General features: G+C 42.2%; 1 protein-coding gene across 1 annotated transcript in view; it reads right to left on the bottom strand.

The window, feature by feature from the left end:
- The window catches only part of LOC135570305 (NACHT, LRR and PYD domains-containing protein 12-like), a 79,574-nt gene extending 59,705 nt beyond the window's left edge, over positions 1-19,869 (bottom strand). Inside the window, exons 1-4 of the mRNA XM_065016431.1 lie at positions 19,729-19,869; positions 17,489-19,344; positions 16,831-17,004; positions 15,960-16,133 (exon numbers count right to left, since the gene is read on the bottom strand). Of these exons, the coding sequence (XP_064872503.1) occupies positions 15,960-16,133; positions 16,831-17,004; positions 17,489-19,344; positions 19,729-19,869 (2,345 nt within the window). The remainder of the gene's footprint in view (positions 1-15,959; positions 16,134-16,830; positions 17,005-17,488; positions 19,345-19,728) is intronic.
- Positions 19,870-21,522: the final 1,653 nt, after the last annotated feature.

The following is a 21,522-nucleotide window of genomic DNA, read 5'->3' on the forward strand; positions in this document are numbered from 1 at the left end:
AAATAAAGCTTACAAATCACCTGAACCAAACATCTCCAGATCCTATTTGAAACATAAAACACTTACAAAACCCAATCAGACCAAACATCTCCAGATCCTATTTGAAACATAAAACACTTACAAAACCCAATTAGACCAAACATCTCCAGATCCTATTTGAAACATAAAACACTTACAAAACCCAATCAGACCAAACATCTCCAAACAATAACATAGATAGGAGTAAAAGATATAGTCTGTAAAGAATAAAACACTTATAATCAATCATTATATTGTGAAGAAGCAATGAGCATGTAGTTTGCCCACACATCCAGAAACTATCAGCTATTCCTTAATCCTGATTCTTTAACATTTCAAGATATAATGTTACTTGAGTTATATTACCACATTTTACCTTTGTGTTTCATAATCATTACTTTATCAAATTTACAAACTCCTGCAGTTTCTAGCACCCAAATAGTTTATTCAATTAACTATAGTGTTTCCCACATCCATCCCATTATCTCCAATTAACTATAGTGTTTCCCACATCCATCCCATTATCTCCAATTAACTATAGTGTTTCCCACATCCCATTATCTCCAATTAACTATAGTGTTTCCCACATCCATCCCATTATCTCCAATTAACTATAGTGTTTCCCACATCCATCCCATTATCTCCAATTAACTATAGTATTACCAACATCCATCCCATTATCTCCAATTAACTATAGTGTTTCCCACATCCCATTATCTCCAATTAACTATAGTATTTCCCACATCCCATTATAGCTGTAGAAACATTCATTATTTCCCCCTTTCTTTTCTTTTTCAATAGTAAACCCATCATTATGAGGATCATTCAATTCAGTTCTTATGTTGCACATTCATGTTCTCCCAACATATCTTTATTTAATTCACCTCTGCCTTTAGTGGTACCTAGTGCCAAACTGCATTCTATGTTACACAAAGGAATGTAGTATTTTCTCTGAATACATTGAACATTTTACATTTAACACATTCTGCAAATGATGCAGGTTCAGGTACTATCAAAAGATCAGACAAAGGTGATCTGATACACAAAATACAATTGTCCATCCTGTTTGTTTGCTGTATACTTAACTAATTCATACTACTCATTCTTCACTACTTCTTGTGTGGTGTCCTTGAGTTGTTCTGATTCTGAGATATATATCGCTTTTACAATGTTTTTTCTTGAGGTATATCATTAGAGTTTGTCAAAAAGTTCCAAATGTCAGTAAAGAACCCTCCTGGTTCTGATGCTTCAGGTTTCTTTGTGGGTACAGTGGACTGCTTGGTAAGGGCAGTTGATGTTATCTTAGTGGTAGCTACTGTGGTCTTCACAGCAGCTTCCACTGTTGTTGTCGTTCTAGCTACCACAGGCTCTTCCTGTTTGGGTATTTGCGTAGGACCAATTCTAATGACTGAGGTGCTACTCCCTTCGGTCAATCTTCTCGTTATTTCAACTATTAATTCTTCACCTTCAACTGGTTCAATCTGATTCAAGGTGAGCACCCACTCGTCCACGTCTTTGGTTAACGTCAGGTCACATCCTTTTGAGTCCCAAATGACCTTCGTTTGATGATGTGTCCATCCACAGAATGCAATCTCAGGTAGAGGCTTGATCCTTTTGTCTTCTGTTCTCCTTTTTCAGTTATGTGTTGAGGTGGAACAGAGATTCTAACCTTGTCAGTCTTTCTAGATTGTTTGGCTGGTTTCACTCTTCTCTTCCTGTTTCCACCCTACATCTTGATTGTGCGTGAGTCTGTTGTTTCTATACTAGCGTTCACTGTTACTTCTGTTATGTCAATGTCATTGTTCTTCTGTGGTTCTAACTTCAAGTAAATGTTAAGACAATTCAAGAGCTGAAAAGTCAATTGTGGGGAAATCCCCATTTTCTTCAGCTTGCTGGACTTTTCCTCCTCTTTGTGGGGTCTCTCCTTCTGTTCCTTGTGAGGCCTCTCCTTCTCTTTCTTCCCCTGAGGCTCCCTCCTCAGGCCGGACTGGGATTCCATCTGGAAGGGTGTCAATTTTAGGGAAGAGATGTTCCCATTCTGTAGGTGATAGTTCGGGGTCCCACTGTGGAAGGCTTCTGTCAAAGAGGTCTGCCACAACAGGTATGTCATTAGGAGTATCAGGCATGTTACTCCCTCCCATCCCTGGACTCTCTGGCCCCACAGGAGTGAATTCTGGTTATTCGCAGGTTCTCTCTTCAGTGTTGTCTCTCCTTCGTCTTCTTCTGGGTGCATTAGGCAATGCACCTGTCGTATTTTGGCTTTCACTTGGTCTGCTGTTCTCTTGGCTCCTCCCTGGCATCTCGATTGCTTTCGCTGTTCCTGCTCCTTCCGGGCTCCTTCCTGGTGGATCAGCATCCTCCGTGTCCTCATCTCTATATGGTTGTGTCCTTCTTTCTGTTGGGACTCAAGTGCAGTGCTTCAGGTGGTACCATGGTACCTTCTGCCTTCTTTCTGTGAGGCATTCAGACTTAGAGACTTATGGCCTCTGTTCTATGATTACACCATACATCCTCTTACTTCCATCACTCATCACACAACAAACTGACATGCCAGCTGAAGCTGGCGAACCCTTCTCCATCTGGTTTCCTAAACATAAGACTTGGAAAGCAAAGGACAAAACATAACAGTATTGACAATGTTATGTGTTATGCATGAATATATTCATGAATACTGAAATCTGAGACCATGACAATTCCCACTCTCTCTTCACCTGACTCTATGCCTCCAGGATACATTTCTGCTGACCTCCACAAAAATGAAAGCCCTGAAAAGCTTCCTCGTGCTTTCATCCAGTCTTCCCCTTTCGGCCGCAGGTTCTGAGAGGTGTTCCCAAATCATGTCATTCTTTACTTAGTTCCCCATCTGCTCTGTTTCAACTGATAAGCATGTGCATAACCTTAATCAACATTATTTCTTCTTGAAGTAATTCAACACTGTATCTGCTTTCACATCAAGCCTTGAACATGTTGTTTAGAGTACAACTACCCTAACATCTATCCTTTTTCACATGATGCATTGACAAATAAAACAAGTAACCCCCAAACTCAACCCAGTATGTCTACAGTGGAATCTAGTCTCTCTCTCTCTCTGGTTCCACATCCTCTGTCATGGTGTTTTCAAGCTCACCCATTATTCAGCTGGACCTTACTTCTTGTGAAACTTATGCACCCACCAAAGAGAGACATGACGATCTTTACCACTGCAGGTGCTGTAAGAAGTATACCCCCAGCCTGATGTATCTTGATGTACACTCAGTCTCCAGAATTCAGCCCATGCCCTTCCATCTGGCCTCTTATGTGCTGTCTTTTCCTGGGGACATACACTAACACATGGGTTATTTCCTGACAACAAACTTTCTTCTTATAGCAAGATCACGAAATCTTAATTTTTAAATAACAGCCCTATGTAAACATTCTGTCTCAAATACCTGGACTCCTGCCACAAAAATATTCATAATGATAGCCAAATTATGGTCCCTACAGCAACTGCTGTAAGAATAACATATAATCAGTCAAGTGTCTTTCAGTTGAAAGAATAGCCAATCCTAACAAAACTAAGTCCTAAGCTTCTTAAACTTTTGTTCTAGTGTTCAAAATGCCCCTACTTGTTACTTTTACCATAATCTAGGTATGTGTATTGTTCTATTTACTTTAGAATAACACCCCTCCGCTACCATAACCTTCATGTATGAGCCCCCAATGTAGTTGCAGTTTTTCTAACCCATAACACATAAGTCACTACTCCTAATTTCCTTCCATAGTTTGATACATACTTAAACATTCTCAAATCATTTTTAGTCAATTTATATCAGTCCCTCCTCAGGAACAATATACACACTTATTTTCCTCAAAACAAAAATAAATTGACCAAGTAAATTATAATAACTGCATATTTGCAATAAATTACCACTATTTGTAATGTAATTATACCTGGGGAAAACGTCCATCCGTTTAGTTCTATGCACATGTTATGTTGGTCTCTTTCTTCTTCATCCTTGGGTGTTATCGCACAACAGACTATACCTTTTATTCAATTACTTATAATATCATTACAATTTATCACTCCAATTACAATGACATTGTAAAACAAAAGAAACAAAAACCTTTAATCTAATATTCTGCAAGTTCTGTCAATCAACCTGTCTCAGGATTAGTTTCCAGAGCTTCCCTAGGCCTAGTAGATTTAAACAGTCCTATATCTAAATCATAACTAAATGTTTATAAATTGTTCCAACCCAATATTCAGGATAACAGTCCTTAGTGCTTACTTTAACTCAAATTTGACCTTCTCAATTCAATGCATCATCCTTTTAATAATTAACATTATACTAAAAACTTTTTGTACCAGTAATATCTATTTTCCAATACGCCCTTTTGTCTCTGTTTTTCTGTCATGAGTGGCCTGGTAAGAAAAGGTCATTACCCCAATCCCCTTTAGTCTTTCTTCTCCCAGCACATATCATTCCCGCATGTCTATTTTAGATACAGTTCACAGGTCATCAGACACAGTTGTCCCTCACTATTCAGCCAGTAGGGTGGATTTGAGTTTCACACACACTTGTTGTGGTGATAATCTCTCCCATGCATTAATTCATTCTGACGTCACCTTCCATGATAACTCCCTTATTCTACTGGCGATCTCTCAGACGAGTTACAGATTATGTCGTTATCAAAATAACCCTCGCAGAGACTCCCACTCCAATAAACCATTTGGAGTAACTCATCCCTTGTTAACATATATTTCCCTTTCATATGCAGAATGAACAAAGCACATTTGTGTATTTACCCAAAGACCATAACCCCAGGGAAGTGATAATTTCTCCTATGAACCCATGTTAAATAGAAAATAAACCTATTTGAATAACTAGACTATTTAAGATTACAACTCTTCATCATTTTCCCAAGGAAATAATAGAATTTCAAAGTGATTGTACACTTTGAATAGAGACTGGTGTTTCTCAATCATTGTATAATTAAATCCCACCTGTTCCAACAATTTCTAATGAAGTTGATCAGTCTTCACGGGAAATTCTTAGGGTTCAGGGCATTTGACACCATTAAAATGTTTCCACTCCCTTTTCTTTAGAAACAACTTAAATACATTTTCAAAAACATTTCCATCCTTCTGCATACCCAATTTGAAACTGAATTGAAAAAACCCTTCCAAAAGTAATCCACTTTCGCATATTCATTCACGGTATAAGGTGTATTGGTTACTAGTGAACCATAGGCCAAGAACACACAGGAGCTGGCCTCACTTATCCGGAACTCCAGTTATAGCCTTATCCAGATACTAAGACTTTTAAAGTGGCCGAATATCTCTAACTGCTTTCCTCAGTACCGCAGTCTCCAATTACATTTTGACCAGAGAAAATGTAACCCTTTTTTTTCTGGAAAAGAAATGTACATTTCGTTAACATTCACAATGTTACCTTTTTAATTAGCAAGCCAATAGTATTACATATATATTGATTTTATTCTATAAGCATCTTAGCAGTTTCAGAGAATGACGGTATAGAATGTCTAACAAAATTAAAATCCCCTTACTTTTCCTGAGCATGCGATCAAAGTTTTAGCCATGCACAGAACACATAGTTTCTTCCTGATCCCAGGTTATCTGTATCTTGCCCTCAGATATTGATAACACCAATATGTTACATTTTGCTTTTCTTCTAACTAATTTTACCAAGTTGGTGATTTCTCATATACGTTAAATTTTCCGTATTTTGACGCTAATAACAACTTCTCCACGTATTTTATTACCACTGAAACTGTTGTTTCAATGCAAAATGATTCCAAGTGGGGCTATTTGTAAATCACATCGGTACCTTACTAGAAGTTAGGTAAAACGTGATCTAGTACGTATTTTATCACATATAAACTGTAATCTCTATGAACCACTTATGGATCAATCAGAGACTATACACCGCTTGGTGAAAATTCCATTCTTACTAACCTCAAAACGATTAGTTGTTGCTATTTTGAAAAAGATGCAAACTCCTGTATAGCGGCATTCTCTGCTACCGCACTAAGTTCCAGTGTCACCTTACACTCATTTTCCCCCATACTTGTTAGCTCCTCATCTACCACTTCTTACGCTTAGATATTTTCTATAGCTCTGCTAACCACTCGCACGTCTGCGAGGGCAAGCAGAATCATATCTGTCCCCCATCGTAATGTATTTTCTGATGATAGAATGTTGACATCAGAACGCTGGTAAATTGAGCTTCTTATTATGGTTTGATGTGATTGTTCCAATTCCTAATTGCCTCCCTGAATCGTTTATTTTATTTATCCTGATTACCGGGTAATGTTGTCCTCCATTATCCAGTTTGTTCTTTCATATTCAAGCCGAATTTGGTAGAATTCACGTGCGTTTATTTCAGCGACTCCATGGCTTTATTAAATTTCGCTCTCTCTATATTCCAGGGAGAAACAGTCCGTTTGTTGCCATGCCACTATTTATTTATTCTCCTAAACACTCCCTTTTATTAACTCTTTCCCAAGGTAGGGCCACCCACTTTCCCAGATACTAATTCATTAGTTACAGCACTTAATACCTCCTATTGAAGCCTACTTTATACTGTCTACACTTTCTTATCTCTTTATTTATCCGCTTGCTATATTCTCTCTTAGCCCATTTTACTGTTTAATTCCTGATTCATGGTTTTAGTGAAACGAAGTCTCTCCTGTCCTTCAGGCTATTTTTTAATTGCAGCCTCTGTTGCTACAGAGTGCCAGTCGCCTGCTGTTTTCCTCCTATTTTGTTACAGGGCTCGTGATATTTTTAAATTCTTTCTCCCTACTTTGCATCCGTTATATACTATCCATGCCTTGTTTAATACAATAGTACCAGTAGTACTAACTACAGGTACAGCTGTAGTGTTGGTGACAGAGACCCGGGTGGATGTAGTACTAACTACAGGTACAGCTGTAGTGATGGTGACAGACCTGGGTGGATGTAGTACTAACTACAGGTACAGCTGTAGTGATGGTGACAGACCTGGGTGGATGTAGTACTAACTACAGGTACAATGGTTGTTTAACACGTTATCACGTCAATGTTTTATCCTTATTTATAACTTATTTTCCCCAATATTTATCGATTCCGTTCCTCTTCCCAGTGAGAGTTAAATGCACTCTCTTTCTCAAGTTACACTCAGTTAACTGTCAGAGAGGCTTGCGCATTCCTCTTCCTACCAGTTGGTCACAGACACACAGCCTGTTCTTCCTCTTTTTTCTAATCTGCTCATTCTTCACAAAGAATTGTCATTGATTAGTTTATTTTTCATTCATTCATACACACCCTTCGTTTTATCTAGTACGACCTATAGTGTCTTACCTACTGACTTAATTAACTTCCTCTACATAAGCCGGTATTATCCAATAGGATTTTCACGCATACCCTTCGTTTTACCTAAAACGACCTATAGTTTCTTACCTACTGACTTAATTCACTTCTTCTACATAAGCCGGTATTATCCTACAGGATTTTTCACGATATGATGAGACTACTGCCTAACCGGGTCAGCCTGTCTTCATACCCATACCCTTCATAACCATACTTCACCCACCCAATACTGGCCTCTATTTCGTATTAGACCAATATCGTGGCGTGACCTACCGATTCACAGACCCCCGTTTAGCTAGATGGAGCGTTTTTATCCGCAGGATTTATTTTGCTGTTGAACCCAGCCAAATCGGGTCATAGTTCTTCTGCTTCCTATATATTCACCTGTTCAGTCCCCCTCTTTTCAACAGGAGCGGTAGCTGTGAATTATCACAGGATTTATTTTGCAGTTGAACCCAGCCAAATCGGGTCAGAGTTCTTCCGCTTCCTATATATTCACCTGTTCAGTCCCCCTCTTTTCCCCCTCTTTTCAACAGGAGCGGTAGCCATGAATTATCACAGGATTTATTTTGCTGTTGAACCCAGCCAAATCGGGTCAGAGTTCTTCTGCTTCCTATATATTCACCTGTTCAGTCCCCCTCTTTTCAACAGGAGCGGTAGCCGTGAATTATCACAGGATTTATTTTGCAGTTGAACCCAGCCAAATCGGGTCAGAGTTCTTCCGCTTCCTATATATTCACCTGTTCAGTCCCCCTCTTTTCCCCCTCTTTTCAACAGGAGCGGTAGCCGTGAATTATCACAGGATTTATTTTGCAGTTGAACCCAGCCAAATCGGGTCAGAGTTCTTCCGCTTCCTATTTATTCTCCCGTTCAGTCCCCCTCTTTTCAACAGGAGCGGTAGCCGTGAATAACCCACCCAACCCCTTTCTAATCTTTTTCTTAAAGGGCGGTATTCGTGGACTTTTCTACTTATTTTTTGATACGTTTATGACCCTATGAGCAGGCAGCAGCTGCCCCACACCAGGCCAGGCAGCTCAGCCAGAGAGCGCAAACAACCGCACCTAGTCAAACCACACAAGGTCCCCAAATGAATGGCTCGGTGAGAGGGGCAGTCTGAATCACACACACCCAACACAGGTCACCCGCTCAGGTTGATTGGGCTGCGTTGTACACACATCCCAAAACAAATCCTGAGACAGTCGAGCCCGGCCAAGCAGAATCAGACGGAACAACTCCCCTCAACCAACCCAAACACGTGGGTCCGTTCGAACCGACCGATCAGAACGAGTGCATGCCCCCTCCGCTAAACTCCCGACACCAGCAAGGTTCACAGCCCCTACTCACTTAGTCCTTACACCTGCACATATATGTTTATTTATCTATTTTTAACAACCCCCAAAATCACACATGCAGCATGCAATTCATTGAATTCAAAAGTTCTTCAACATTTACTGGGTTTTTAGGACATTTTAAAGAGAGACCTACGTGACGCCCTTCTCGCTGAGACAGGATCTCTGAAGCAATCTATACAAACATTTCAACTACGTAAGAACAAGCTTACCTTTTTATAGTTGTGTGGCCACATTTGTTTGCAAGATTGTCCAAAGAAACTATCACCAGCCCGGAACGTCACTCTTTGCGATCCCTTGGTCTCCTGGTGTATCGGTTTTCCTGGGGTGAAGTAGAAGCGGACCAAAACGCAGCGTGGTTATATTGATTCATGTTTAATTAAAACAGATAAACACGAACACTACAAAACAATAAATGTGGAAAACCAAAAACAGCCCTGTCTGGTGCAAAACACAGAGACAGGAACAATCACCCACAAACACACAGTGAAACCCAGGCTACCTAAATATGGTTCCCAATCAGAGACAATCACTAACACCTGCCTCTGATTGAGAACCATATCAGGCCAGACATAGAAATAGACAAACAAGACATCCAACATAGAATGCCCACTCAGATCACACCCTGACCAACCAAAACATAGAAACATACAAAGCAAACTATGGTCAGGGTGTGACACCTGGCAAAAAGCTCGCCAAATTATGTCGTGGAGAATCATAAAATATAACACTTACAAGAACTTGTGAATTCAATATAGGCTTTTAATACAAACATCCCACATGCAAGTCCATCCCACATGCAAATGAAGTTACTCTGTCTGTCTGTCTATCTATGTGTGGATGTGTGTCCTTTATCTTCCTCAGTGCGGAAAGAGAGAAATGAAGAAGTACATTTAAAGACGAACGTCGTCCTGAATCATTTCTGCTGACTAATCTCTCCCTCCTTCTCTCTCTCTCTCTTGCTCTCCCTCCTCAGCAGCTCATATCTCTCAGAGAGTCACTGATGTCACCCAGCCCATCATGGCTCAAAGGCCCCCAATTACCAAATATAAAGCAACTTCCACACATCCTCTCTCTCTCTTTCCCTCTGTTCTGAGTCTCTCCATTCCCTCTCTCGCTCTTCCCTCTGTTCTGACTCTCTCCCCTCCCTCCCTCTCTCTCTTTCCCTCTGTTCTGACTCTCTCCCCTCCCTCTCTCTCTCTTTCCCTCTGTTCTGACACTCTCCCCTCCCTCCCTCTCTCTCTTTCCCTCTGTTCTGACTCTCTCCCCTCCCTCCCTCTCTCTCTCTCTTTCCCTCTGTTCTGACTCTCTCCCCTCCCTCTCTCTCTCTTTCCCTCTGTTCTGACTCTCTCCCCACCCTCTCTCTCTTTCCTTCTGTTTTGACTCTCTACCCTCCCTCTGTTCTGACTCTCTCCCCTCCCTCTCTCTCTTTCCCTCTGTTCTGACTCTATCCCCACCCTCTCTCTCTTTCCATCTGTTCATACTCTCTACCCTCCCTCTGTTCTGACTCTCTACCCTCCCACTCTCTCTCTCTTTCCCTCTGTTCTGACTCTCTCCCCTCCCTCTCTCTCTCACTTTCCCTCTCTTCTGACTCTCTACCCTCTCTCTCTCTTTCCATCTGTTCTGACTCTCTACCCTCCCTCTCTCTCTCTCTTTCCATCTGTTCTGACTCTCTACCCTCCCTCTCTCTCTCTTTCCCTCTGTTCTGACTCTCTACCCTCCCTCTCTCTCTCTCTCTCTCTTTCCATCTGTTCTGACTTTCTACCCTCCCTCTCTCTCTCTTTCCCTCTGTTCTGACTCTCTACTCTCCCTCTGTTCTGACTCTCTACCCTCCCCTTCATCCCATCTTCCTCCCTCCTCTCTTCCCTTCATCCCATCTTCCTCCCTCCTCCCTTCCCTTCATCCCATCTTCCTCCCTCCTCCCTTCCCTTCATCCCATCTTCCTCCCTCCTCCCTTCCCTTCATCCCACCTCCCTCTCTCCATCCGCAACCCCGCCCTCCATCCCTCCACCCCTCCATCCCTCCACATATCCTGTTCTCTTCTCCTCCTACCCCTGCTCTGTTCTCTCCTCTCTCTGTCTATTTTTTATTGTGTAAACCCAGCAATCTGTGTTCACATATCAAAGGTGTGTCTATGCCTCTGTGTCTATGTCTCTGTCATATCTAAGTTATTTTTAAATAAAAATGTTCACACAAAAGTGAACTGTTTTTGCTTTGTAATTATGGGTTATTGTGTGTAGATTGATGAGGGGAAAAACACATTTAATCCATTTTAGAATAAGGCTGTAACGTGACAAAATGTGTAAAAAGTCAAGGGGTCTGAATACTTTCTGAATGTTACTGTATATCACTATATTAGACTCTCTCTCTCTCTCTCTCTCTCTCTGCAGTGATGTGGTTTCATCACTTCTGGATTAACACTGCCATCAAGTGGTGATTGTCCAAACTGCACCACTGTTACGATAGAGAAAGTGAGAGATAGAGAGAGAAGAAAGTGTGGTAGAGAGAGAGAGAAGAAAGTGTGGTAGAGAGAGAGAGAAGAAAGTGTGGTAGAGATAGATAGCAGAGTGTGGTAGAGAGAGAGAGCAGAGTGTGGTAGAGAGAGAGAGCAGAGTGTGGTAGAGAGAGAGAGCAGAGTGTGGGAGAGAGAGAGCAGAGTGTGGGAGAGAGAAAGCAGAGTGTGGGAGAGAGAGCAGAGAGAGAGAGCAGAGAGAGAGAGAGCAGAGAGAGAGAGAGCAGAGAGAGAGAGAGCAGAGAGAGAGCAGAGAGAGAGAGAGCAGAGAGAGAGAGAGCAGAGAGAGAGAGAGAGAGAGTGTGGGAGAGAGAGAGAGCAGAGAGAGAGAGCAGAGAGTGTGGGAGAGAGCAGAGAGAGCGAGAGAGGGAGCAGAGAAAGAGCAGGCTGAGAAAGCAAAGAAAGAGTGAGAGAGCAAAGAGTGAGATAGCAGAGAGCAAAAAGAGAGCAGAGAGCAGAGAGAGAGCAGAGAAAAGAGAGAGCAGCAGAGCAGAGAGCAGAGAGCAGAGAGAGAGCAGAGAGCAGACTGAGAGAGGAGATAGAGCAGAGCGAGGAGAAGAGAGCAGAGAGTGAGATCAGAGAGTGAGAGAGAAGAGGGCAGAGAGAGCAGAGAGAGCGAGCAGAAAGAGAGCAGAGAAGAGAGAGCAGAGAACAGAGAGAGCAGAGCAGAGAGCAGAGAGAGCAGAGGGAGAGAGAGCAGAGAACAGAGAGAGCAGAGGGAGAGAGAGAGCAGGGGGAGGGAGAGAGCAGAGAACAGAGAGAGAGCAGAGGGAGAGAGTAGAGAACAGAGAGAGAGCAGAGGGAGAGAGAGAGTAGAGAACAGAGAGAGAGAGAGAGTAGAGAACAGAGAGAGAGAGAGCAGAAAGAGAGAGCAGAGAGAGCAGAGAGAGCAAGCAGAAAGAGAGCAGAGAAGAGAAGAGAGAGCAGAGAGAACTCTGTTGCTATAGTAACCCCGCATCACAACACTATGTTGCTATAGTAACCCTGCATCACAACACTCTGTTGCTATAGTAACCCTGCATCACAACACTCTGTTGCTATAGTGACCCTGCATTACAACACTCTGTTGCTATAGTAACCCTGCATCACAACACTCTGTTGTACTAATTGTACAATTTGTTTAATTCTATTCCACATATTTAATTGTTTTGTATTTCATTTCATATTTGTTTCATGTTTCAACCAGTCGCAGGTTAACATCAACCTGACAGAGGAAACGTAAAATCAATAAACAAACTGTTTTCACAATTAACATGATTTTCTTGTTTCAAGTATGTTTTATTATGAAAAGTACAATATATCCTTGTATACTTGTACAACTATGGAGCGTATGTCCAAAAATAATTATATATAATTGTATAATGAGTTTTTCAACATAAAGGCAACACATTGGTATTTTAACTGTGTAAGACTCCTCACAACTATAGGAAGACGTGTATGTGTGTGTGTCCAGAGTGTGTGTGTCCAGTGTGTGTGTGTGTGTCAAGTGTGTGTGTGTCCTGTGTGTGTGTGTGTCCAGTGTGTGTGTGTCCTGTGTGTGTGTGTCCTGAGTGTGTGTGTCCAGTGTGTGTGTGTGTGTGTGTGTGTGTGTCCAGTGTGTGTGTGTGTGTCCTGTGTGTGTGTGTGTCCACTGTGTGTGTGTGTCCTGAGTGTGTGTGTCCTGTGTGTGTGTGTGTGTGTGTGTCCAGTGTGTGTGTGTGTGTGTGTCCTGTGTGTGTGTGTGTGTGTCCACTGTGTGTGTGTGTGTCCAGTGTGTGTGTGTCCTGTGTGTGTGTGTCCTGTGTGTGTGTCCAGTGTGTCAACTCAAATCAAATGTTATTTGTCACATACACATGGTTAGCAGATGTTAATGCGAGTGTAACGAAATGCTTGTGCTTCTAGTTCCGACAATGCAGTAATAACCAACAAGTAATCTAACTAACAATTCCAAAACTACTGTCTTATACACAGTGTAAGGGGATAAAGAATATGTACATAAGGATATATGAATGAGTGATGGTACAGAGCAGCATAGGCAAGATACAGTAGATGGTATCGAGTACAGTATATACATATGAGATGAGTATGTAAACAATGTGGCATAGTTAAAGTGGCTAGTGATACATGTATTACATAAGGATGCAGTAGATGATATAGAGTACAGTATATACGTATGCATATGAGATGAATAATGTAGGGTAAGTGACATTATATAAGGTAGCATTGTTTAAAGTGGCTAGTGATATATTTACATCATTTCCCATCAATTCCCATTATTAAAATGGCTGGAGTTGAGTCAGTGTCAGTGTCAGTGTGTTGGCAGCAGCCACTCAATGTGTGTGTGTGTGCGTGTGTCCAGTGTGTGTGTGTGTGTGTGTGTGTGTGTCCAGTGTGTGTGTGTGTGTGTCCAGCGTGTGTGTGTGTGTGTCCAGTGTGTGTCCAGTGTGTGTCTGTGAGTCCAGTGTGTGTGTCCAGCAGGTGTGTGTGTCCAGTGTGTGTGTGTGTGTGTCCAGTGTGTGTGTGTGTCCAGTGTGAGTGTGTGTGTCCAGTGTGTGTCCAGTGTATGTGTGTGTCCAGTGTTAGTGTGTGAATCCAGTGTGTGTGTGTGTCAGGTTATTATTTCAGGGACACTGAGGACTCAATATCCCAAAGCCTAAACCCTGGATAGAGGGGCTCAGTGAATGTGGAGGTGAATGTGTACAGGTGGGTCAGTGTGTCAGAGGAGGCTCTATAGAAGGACAGAGTGCCGATAGACCAGTCCAGATACACTCCTACTCTGTGGGAGCTGGAGGAGGGGACGTCTATGGTAGTGGGATTATTATTGTGCCTGGCAAAGTAACGGTTGTCAGAGCAGGACAGACTCCAGGACTTGTCATTGTGTCCAAGACAACAGTCAGCACCCCTTCCTCTCCTGCTGATTCCTTTATATGTCACTCCTATAAGAGCCCCTCTCCCACTCCACTCTACCTCCCAGTAACAGCACCCAGTCAGACCCTCTCTACACAGCACCTGTTCACAGTCCTCAAATCTCTCTGGGTGATCAGGATACGGCTGCTCCTCTCTCCTACATGTCACCTTTCTGTTCTCCTCAGACAGAGAGAGGAGTCTGTTTACTGTGTTTGGGTCCAGTGTGAGATCACAGACATCTGATGGATGAAACCAGACACAATATTAGAAATCATCATCATTCACATTAGAATGTTAACTCACTTTTCACTAATTCATTTAATGTAGATGTTTCTAGGTATCAAAAGGAGAAGTTAAGGTAACTTGAGACTTGTTGAATGATCATATGTTATACTGTATGGTAATATAAAACACACTTATTCCCATTAATTACACACACACACACACATTTCCAATGTAACATGAACACGCCACACACACACACACACACACACACACACACACACACACACACACACACACAGACACACACACACAAAGCAACTCTTTGTAAACGTTGGTGTCCCTGATTTCTGCTTCTGTAGAACTACAGCTGATATTTAATATGACCAAGTCAGTAATGATGGTGGTCTTTGACTTTGACTTAACTTGAATTAAGACTTATTCTTAGTCATATTCTTCACAGCAGTCAACACTCACATTTTCTAAGCCCAGGTTTCATTCTGTTCTCTCCACCATGTTCCACACTGTAGCGGTAAGCAGAAGAACAGACAGTCATTGAGGGATACACACACACACACAGGACACACACACAGTACACACGCACACACACACAAACACACACACACACACACTGTACACACACACACACACTGTACACACACACAGTACACACACACACACACACACACGGACACACACTGGACACACACACACACACGTATATAGCATATATCAAGCGAATGTTTGTCTGTGTGTGTGTGTTTGTGACCAGTGTGTTTGTGTCCAGTGTGTGTGTGTCCAGTGTGTGTGTGTGTCCAGTGTGTGTCTGTGTGTGTCCAGTGTGTGTCCAGTGTGTGTGTGTGTCCAGTGCTTGTTTGTGTGTTTGTTTTTTTGTGTGTGTACTGTGTGTGTGTGTGTGTGTGTGTAAGTCCTGTGTGTGTGTCCAGTTTTTCTGTGTGTGTCCAGTGTGTGTGTGTGTGTCCAGTGTGTGTGTGTCCAGTCCTTGTTTGTGTGTGTGTGTGTGTGTGTGTGTACTGTGTGTGTGTACAGTGTGTGTGTGTGTGTACAGTGTGTGTGTACAGTGTGTGTGTGTGTGTGTTTGTGCGTGTGTACTGTGTGTGTGTCCTGTGTGTGTGTGTGTCCAGTGCTTGTTTGTGTGTGTGTACTGTGTGTGTGTGTGTGTGTGAGTCCAGTGTGTGTGTAAGTCCTGTGTGTGTGTCCATTTTCTCTGTGTGTGTTCTGTGTGTGTCCAGTGCTTGTTTGTGTGTGTGTGTGTACGTGTCCAGTTTGTCAGTGTCCAGTATGTGTGTGTGTGTGTGTGTGTGTACTGTGTACTGTGTGTGTGTACACTGTGTGTGTGTGTGTGTACTGTGTGTGTGTGTGTGTGTGTCCAGTGCTTGTTTGTGTGTGTTTACTGTGTGTGTGTACTGTGTGTGTCCAGTATGTGTGAGAGAACACTGAACACACACAACTTTGTCCACATACAGACAGGACACTCACCCCCCCCACACACACACACACACACACAACTTTGTCCAAGTGGTGGTCAGAATGTTTGTCTTAACCAGCCTGATAAGTCCAACATGTCTGATATGAACATTGACATAAACCCTCTACATACTTGAGTTTCTCCAGTCTGCAGTGTGGATCCTCCAGTCCAGCAGAGAGCAGTCTGACTCCTGAGTCTCCTGGGTGATTGTAGCTCAGATCCAGCTCTCTCAGGTGTGAGGGGTTTGACCTCAGAGCTGAGACCAGAGAAGCACAGCCTTCCTCTGTGACTAGACAGCCTGACAGCCTGCAAAGAGTCAAATCATATTCAAATCACACTGATATTCTTTGGTGGTGAAAATAGTGGCAGTATATTTTTAAACTAGCTAAATAATCAAAGTATTGTTTCAGTATATATAACATGCTAACCTCTCACCATTACCAATAACAGAGGCTACAACAAAACATACTAACCTCTCACCATTACCAATAACAGAGGCTACAACAAAACATACTAACCTCTCACCATTACCAATAACAGAGGCTACAACAAAACATGCTAACCTCTCACCATTACCAATAACAGAGACTACAACAAAACATGCTAACCTCTCACCATTATCAATAACAGAGGCTACAACAAAACATGCTAACCTCTCACCATTACCAATAACAGAGGCTACAACAAAACATGCTAACCTCTCACCATTACCAATAACAGAGACTACAACAAAACATGCTAACCTCTCACCATTACCAATAACAGAGGCTACAACAAAATATACTAACCTCTCACCATTAACCCCAAATTAAAGGTGACATTCTGTACTGTCACCTAATATGAAACATTATATCTCAAATCCAAAATGCTGGAGAATAGCACCAAATTTAAAACTGTAAGCTTCACTGTCCAAACACATATGGTGTGGACTATGTGTGTCTGGTAAACACATGTGGATCTGGTGAACAGTTATCACTTGTTGACCAACTACAGGAATACTGACCTCAGAGTCTCCAGTTTACAGTGGGGATTCCCCAGTCCAGCAGAGAGCAGCTTCACTCCTGAATCCTTCAGGTCATTGTTACTCAGGTCCAGCTCTCTCAGGTGTGAGGGGTTTGACTCCAGAGTTGAGACCAGAGAAGCACAGCCTTCCTCTGTGACTCCACAGAATGACAGCCTGACAAAGAGATCATCATGAGGCGGCAGGGTAGCCTAGTGGTTAGAGTGTTGGACTACGAACCGGAAGGATGCAAGTTCAAACCCCCGAGCTGACAAAGTACAAATCTGTCGTTCTGCCCCTGAACAGGCAGTTTACCCACTGTTCCTAGGCCATCATTGAAAATAAGAATTTGTTCTTAACTGACTTGCCTAGTTAAATAAAGGTAAAAAAAAATAATAATAATAACTTCACAAACACACTGTTAATTTAACACCAGTAGTGTAGAAGGACAATGGCAGATGCATTTGGTTAATTATCCGAAACAACATATAGATTCATCTTCCGTCTCCTAGAATTGTATTGTTATACTAATGTGAAAATCAATGAATTTATTCAATATGTTTTTCAAAATAATATATTATACATATTATAATACATATTTTTCTCTAACTGAATATTTCTTCCTGATGATTAGTTCTTATATGTCATTTTATTTACTCACAGAACAGCTCTGGAGGCTTTGACCACTGGCAGCAGCCTCAGAAGACCTTCCTCTGATCTGGAGTATTTCTTCAGGTCAAACACATCCAGCTCCTTTTCTGAAGTCAGCAACACAAAGACCAGAGCTGACCACTGTGCAGGTGACAGGTTGGGTTTTGAGAGACTTCCTGATCTCAGGAAGCTTTGGATCTCCTCCACTAGAGAATGGTCATTCAGTTCATTCAGACAGTGGAACAGATTGATGCTCCTCTCTGGAGAGGGATTCTCCCTGATCTTCTCCTTGATGTACTTGACTGTTTCTTCATGGCTCTGTGAGCTGCTTCTTGTCTTTGTCAGTAGACCTCGTAAGTGCTTCTGATTGGACTCCAGTGAGAGGCCCAGAAGGAAGCGGAGGAAAAGGTCCAGGTTTCCCGTCTCACTTTGTAAGGCTTTATCCACAGCACTCTTGTAGAAAGTAACTTTACGCCTTTGTTTGATCCTCACAGAAAAGTTCCTGGACGTTGATTGCAGTTTGTCCATTAGATTCTCATTGTTGTTGATGAATGAGAGGAACACATATACAGCAGCCAGAAACTCCTGAATGCTCAGATGAACAAAGCAGTACACCTTGTCCTGGTACAGCCCACATTCCTCTTTAAAGAGCTGTGTGCACAATCCTGAGTAGACTGAGGCTTCATTGACATCAATGCCAGCCTCTTTCAGGTCTTCTTCATAGAAAATCAGATTGCCATTCACAAGCTGTTGAAAAGCCAGTTTTCCCAGTGACAGAATGCTCTCTTTATTCCAGTGTGGATCTGTCTCTTCTTTCCCAAGATACTTTTCATTCTTCTGTTTGGTATAAAACATCACAAGGTGTGTGTACATCTCAGTCAGAGTCTTGGGCATCTCTTCTCTCTTATGTTTCAGCATGTGTTCAAGGACTGTTGCAGAAATCCAACAGAAGACTGGAATGTGGCACATGATGTGGAGGCTCCTTGATGTCTTTATGTGTGAGATAATTCTGCTGGCCAGGTCCTCATCACTGAATCTCTTCCTGAAGTACTCCTCCTTCTCTGGGTCATTGAACCCTCGTACCTCTGTCACCTGGTCAACACACCCTGAAGGGATCTTATTGGCTGCTGCAGGTCGGGTAGTTATCCAGAGGAGAGCAGAGGGAAGCAGATTTCCCCTGATGAGATTTGTCAGCAGAACATCCACTGAGGTTGACTCTGTGACGTCCCAACAGATCTTGTTCTTCTGGAAGTCTAGGGGCAGTCGGCACTCATCCAGACCATCAAAGATGAACAGAACTTTGTACTTGTTGTAGATGGAGATTCCTGATTGTTTGGTTTCCATTGAGAAGTGATTAAGAAGTTCAATGAAAGTGTTTTCCAATTTCATCAAATTCAGCTCCCGGAAAGGGAATGAAAATACAAATTGGACATCCTGGTTTGCTTTTCCTTCAGCCCAGTCCAGAATGAACTTCTGCACAGAGACTGTTTTTCCAATGCCAGCGACTCCCTTTGTCAGCACAGTTCTGATAGGTTTGTCTTGTCCAGTTAAGGGTTTGAAGATGTCATTACATTTGATTGCAGTCTCTGGTCTTGCTTGTTTCCTGGTTGTTGTCTCAATCTGTCTCAGCTCATGTTCATTATTGACCTCTCCTGTTCCACCCTCTGTGATGTAGAGCTCTGTGTAGATCTTATTGAGAAGTGTTGGGTTTCCTTGTTTAGCGATCCCCTCAAATACACATTGAAACTTCTTCTTTAGATTAGATTTGAGTTCACGTTGGCAAATCACAGCAAGATCATCTGAATGAAGAAATACCACAGAGGATATGAATATTACGTCTGTTTTAATGTCTACAGTATTGTAGGACTGTTATAAAGTTTTACATTATAATAATGTATTCTCTTAACTGACTGTATAAATGTGTAAATGTTTTCATAATGCATTACAGACTGGTGTGACTGATTCTATTATTATTGGTATTATTGATGGTATTATTAATGTTGTCTCTCTCTTTCTCTAAATAAATCAGCACAACTCATCCTTGCTGCTACTTGATGAGGTCACTAGGTGTTGTTTTGAGGCTGCTACAATATTGAGTTACACAGCTACTTTAGCTGGACTTTAGCTACAGCTTTTAAATGTTATAAAACAGCATTCAACATGAGGCAGACAGATCTTACATTTCTCCAGAGTGTCAGCAAGCTCCTTCTGGTTCATTTTCCTCAGGATGTGCAGTGTGATCTTCAGAGCCCCCTCTCTGGCGCTGCTCTCCTGCTTCTCATCTTCAGGGTCCACCACTTCCTTGTCCTGCTTCTGACTCTCAAAGCCTTCTGGGAGTTCTGGACTAAGAATCCTCTTGAACATCTTCAGCTCGTTCTTCACAAATGTCATAATATTCTCTTCAAGCATCTGGAATAAATTAAGTAAATTAGTTAAGTTAGTTATGCAAGAGAAGAAATGCTTTCTCATCAACACATTAATGAATGATTGACAGATCAACTTTACTTGAGGTAAACAAAAACAAATGTACATAACAGGACCACATACACTGAATATGGAGGCCAGGTCTGTTTGATGACTCTGGGAAGACTGACCACTGAGAATCTCTGACTCTGATCTCTCCTGTTGGTTTCTGTGGACAAAACATGAGATTACATCTCCTCATCCAGGGAGTACACACACACACACACACACACACACACACACAAGGAGGGAATGTTGTGTTTGTTTAATATTGTTTTAGGACTATGCAAATGGACAAAATGATTAGCCTATGGATTATGACAACAACAACAATAAATGGGAAAATGGGAGAAGAGAAATGACTAGAGACAGTGTTGTTTAACTCACTGACCAGGACCCATGAGTTCTTCTTACCTTTGTTCAGTAGAAAAGTCTTCCTCTCTAAACTGTATAGGTTGACTCATAGACCAGTCACTCTTCATGGACACACAGCCGGGAACAGGGGAGGCTGGTCTCTCCTGCTTGATTGGGCTTCAACACAACAGAGACAAACATTACATCTCTCATCTTCTCTGAGCTCAGATGGGGAAACATAAGAAGAGTTTCATTCCAAAAAGCTATATATCCATTTTCATAAATGTTTGTAAATTAGCTTTTATTGTTTAAAGAAGTTATGTTTTTTGCTAAATAAGATGACAGGTGGCTGTTTCTATTAACCAATGAGGAGATGGCACATGGCTACCTGCTTCTATTAACCAATGAGGAGATGGCACATGGCTACCTGCTTCTATTAACCAATGAGGAGATGACACATGGCTACCTGCTCACAAATAGAACTGACTTCCAGACGTTAGTTGACGCGCGAGAGCAGTGTGTCATTTTTAATAACGAGATTAATTTATCGATGCGAGCGTTGTAGTCAGTCTGTCAGCCCCGCTAAAAGGCTGGTGTCGTTACTCTGCCTTCTCCGGGGGCATGTTGAGGTACATTTACTAACCGGGAAGGTTGATTATTGGAGGGCTGGAAGACGCATTCTCGAGGTTGTTTACTCACAATATCAGATATTAAGATGATTTTTATAATGAATGTATACTGAGGTTGAAGTTCTGACTAGTGATTATTTACCCGGTGTTCAATACCTGCTATTGAGGCGCCCTGAAAATAATATTCAAAAGTTCAGTCCTTGAACACAGAGGTTTAAACATTAAAGTTACCGTCCATCTAGTGAAGAGAGGAGAACCGGACAGAGGTAGCCAGCATCCGTCAACGAGAGAGGGAGAAGCCCTCCACGGGATTTAACAGGTGGAAGAAACAACCGTGGAGCTCCATCGGTCCACAAGAAATGCAGACAGCCGGTGATGATGTAGTAGTAGCTATGGTAACTAGGATGCTGCTGGTAGAGTAGCTAGCTAGATTACCGAGCTGTACCGACTAGCTAGGATAACTAGGATGCTGCTGGTAGAGTAGCTAGCTAGATTACCGAGCTGTACTGACTAGCTAGGATAACTAGGATGCTGCTGGTAGAGTAGCTAGCTAGCTTACCGAGCTGTACTGGCTAGCTAGGATAACTAGGATGCTGCT

This window comes from Oncorhynchus nerka, unplaced genomic scaffold, assembly GCF_034236695.1.
Source record: "Oncorhynchus nerka isolate Pitt River unplaced genomic scaffold, Oner_Uvic_2.0 unplaced_scaffold_991, whole genome shotgun sequence".
Classification (NCBI taxonomy): Eukaryota; Metazoa; Chordata; class Actinopteri; order Salmoniformes; family Salmonidae; genus Oncorhynchus; species Oncorhynchus nerka.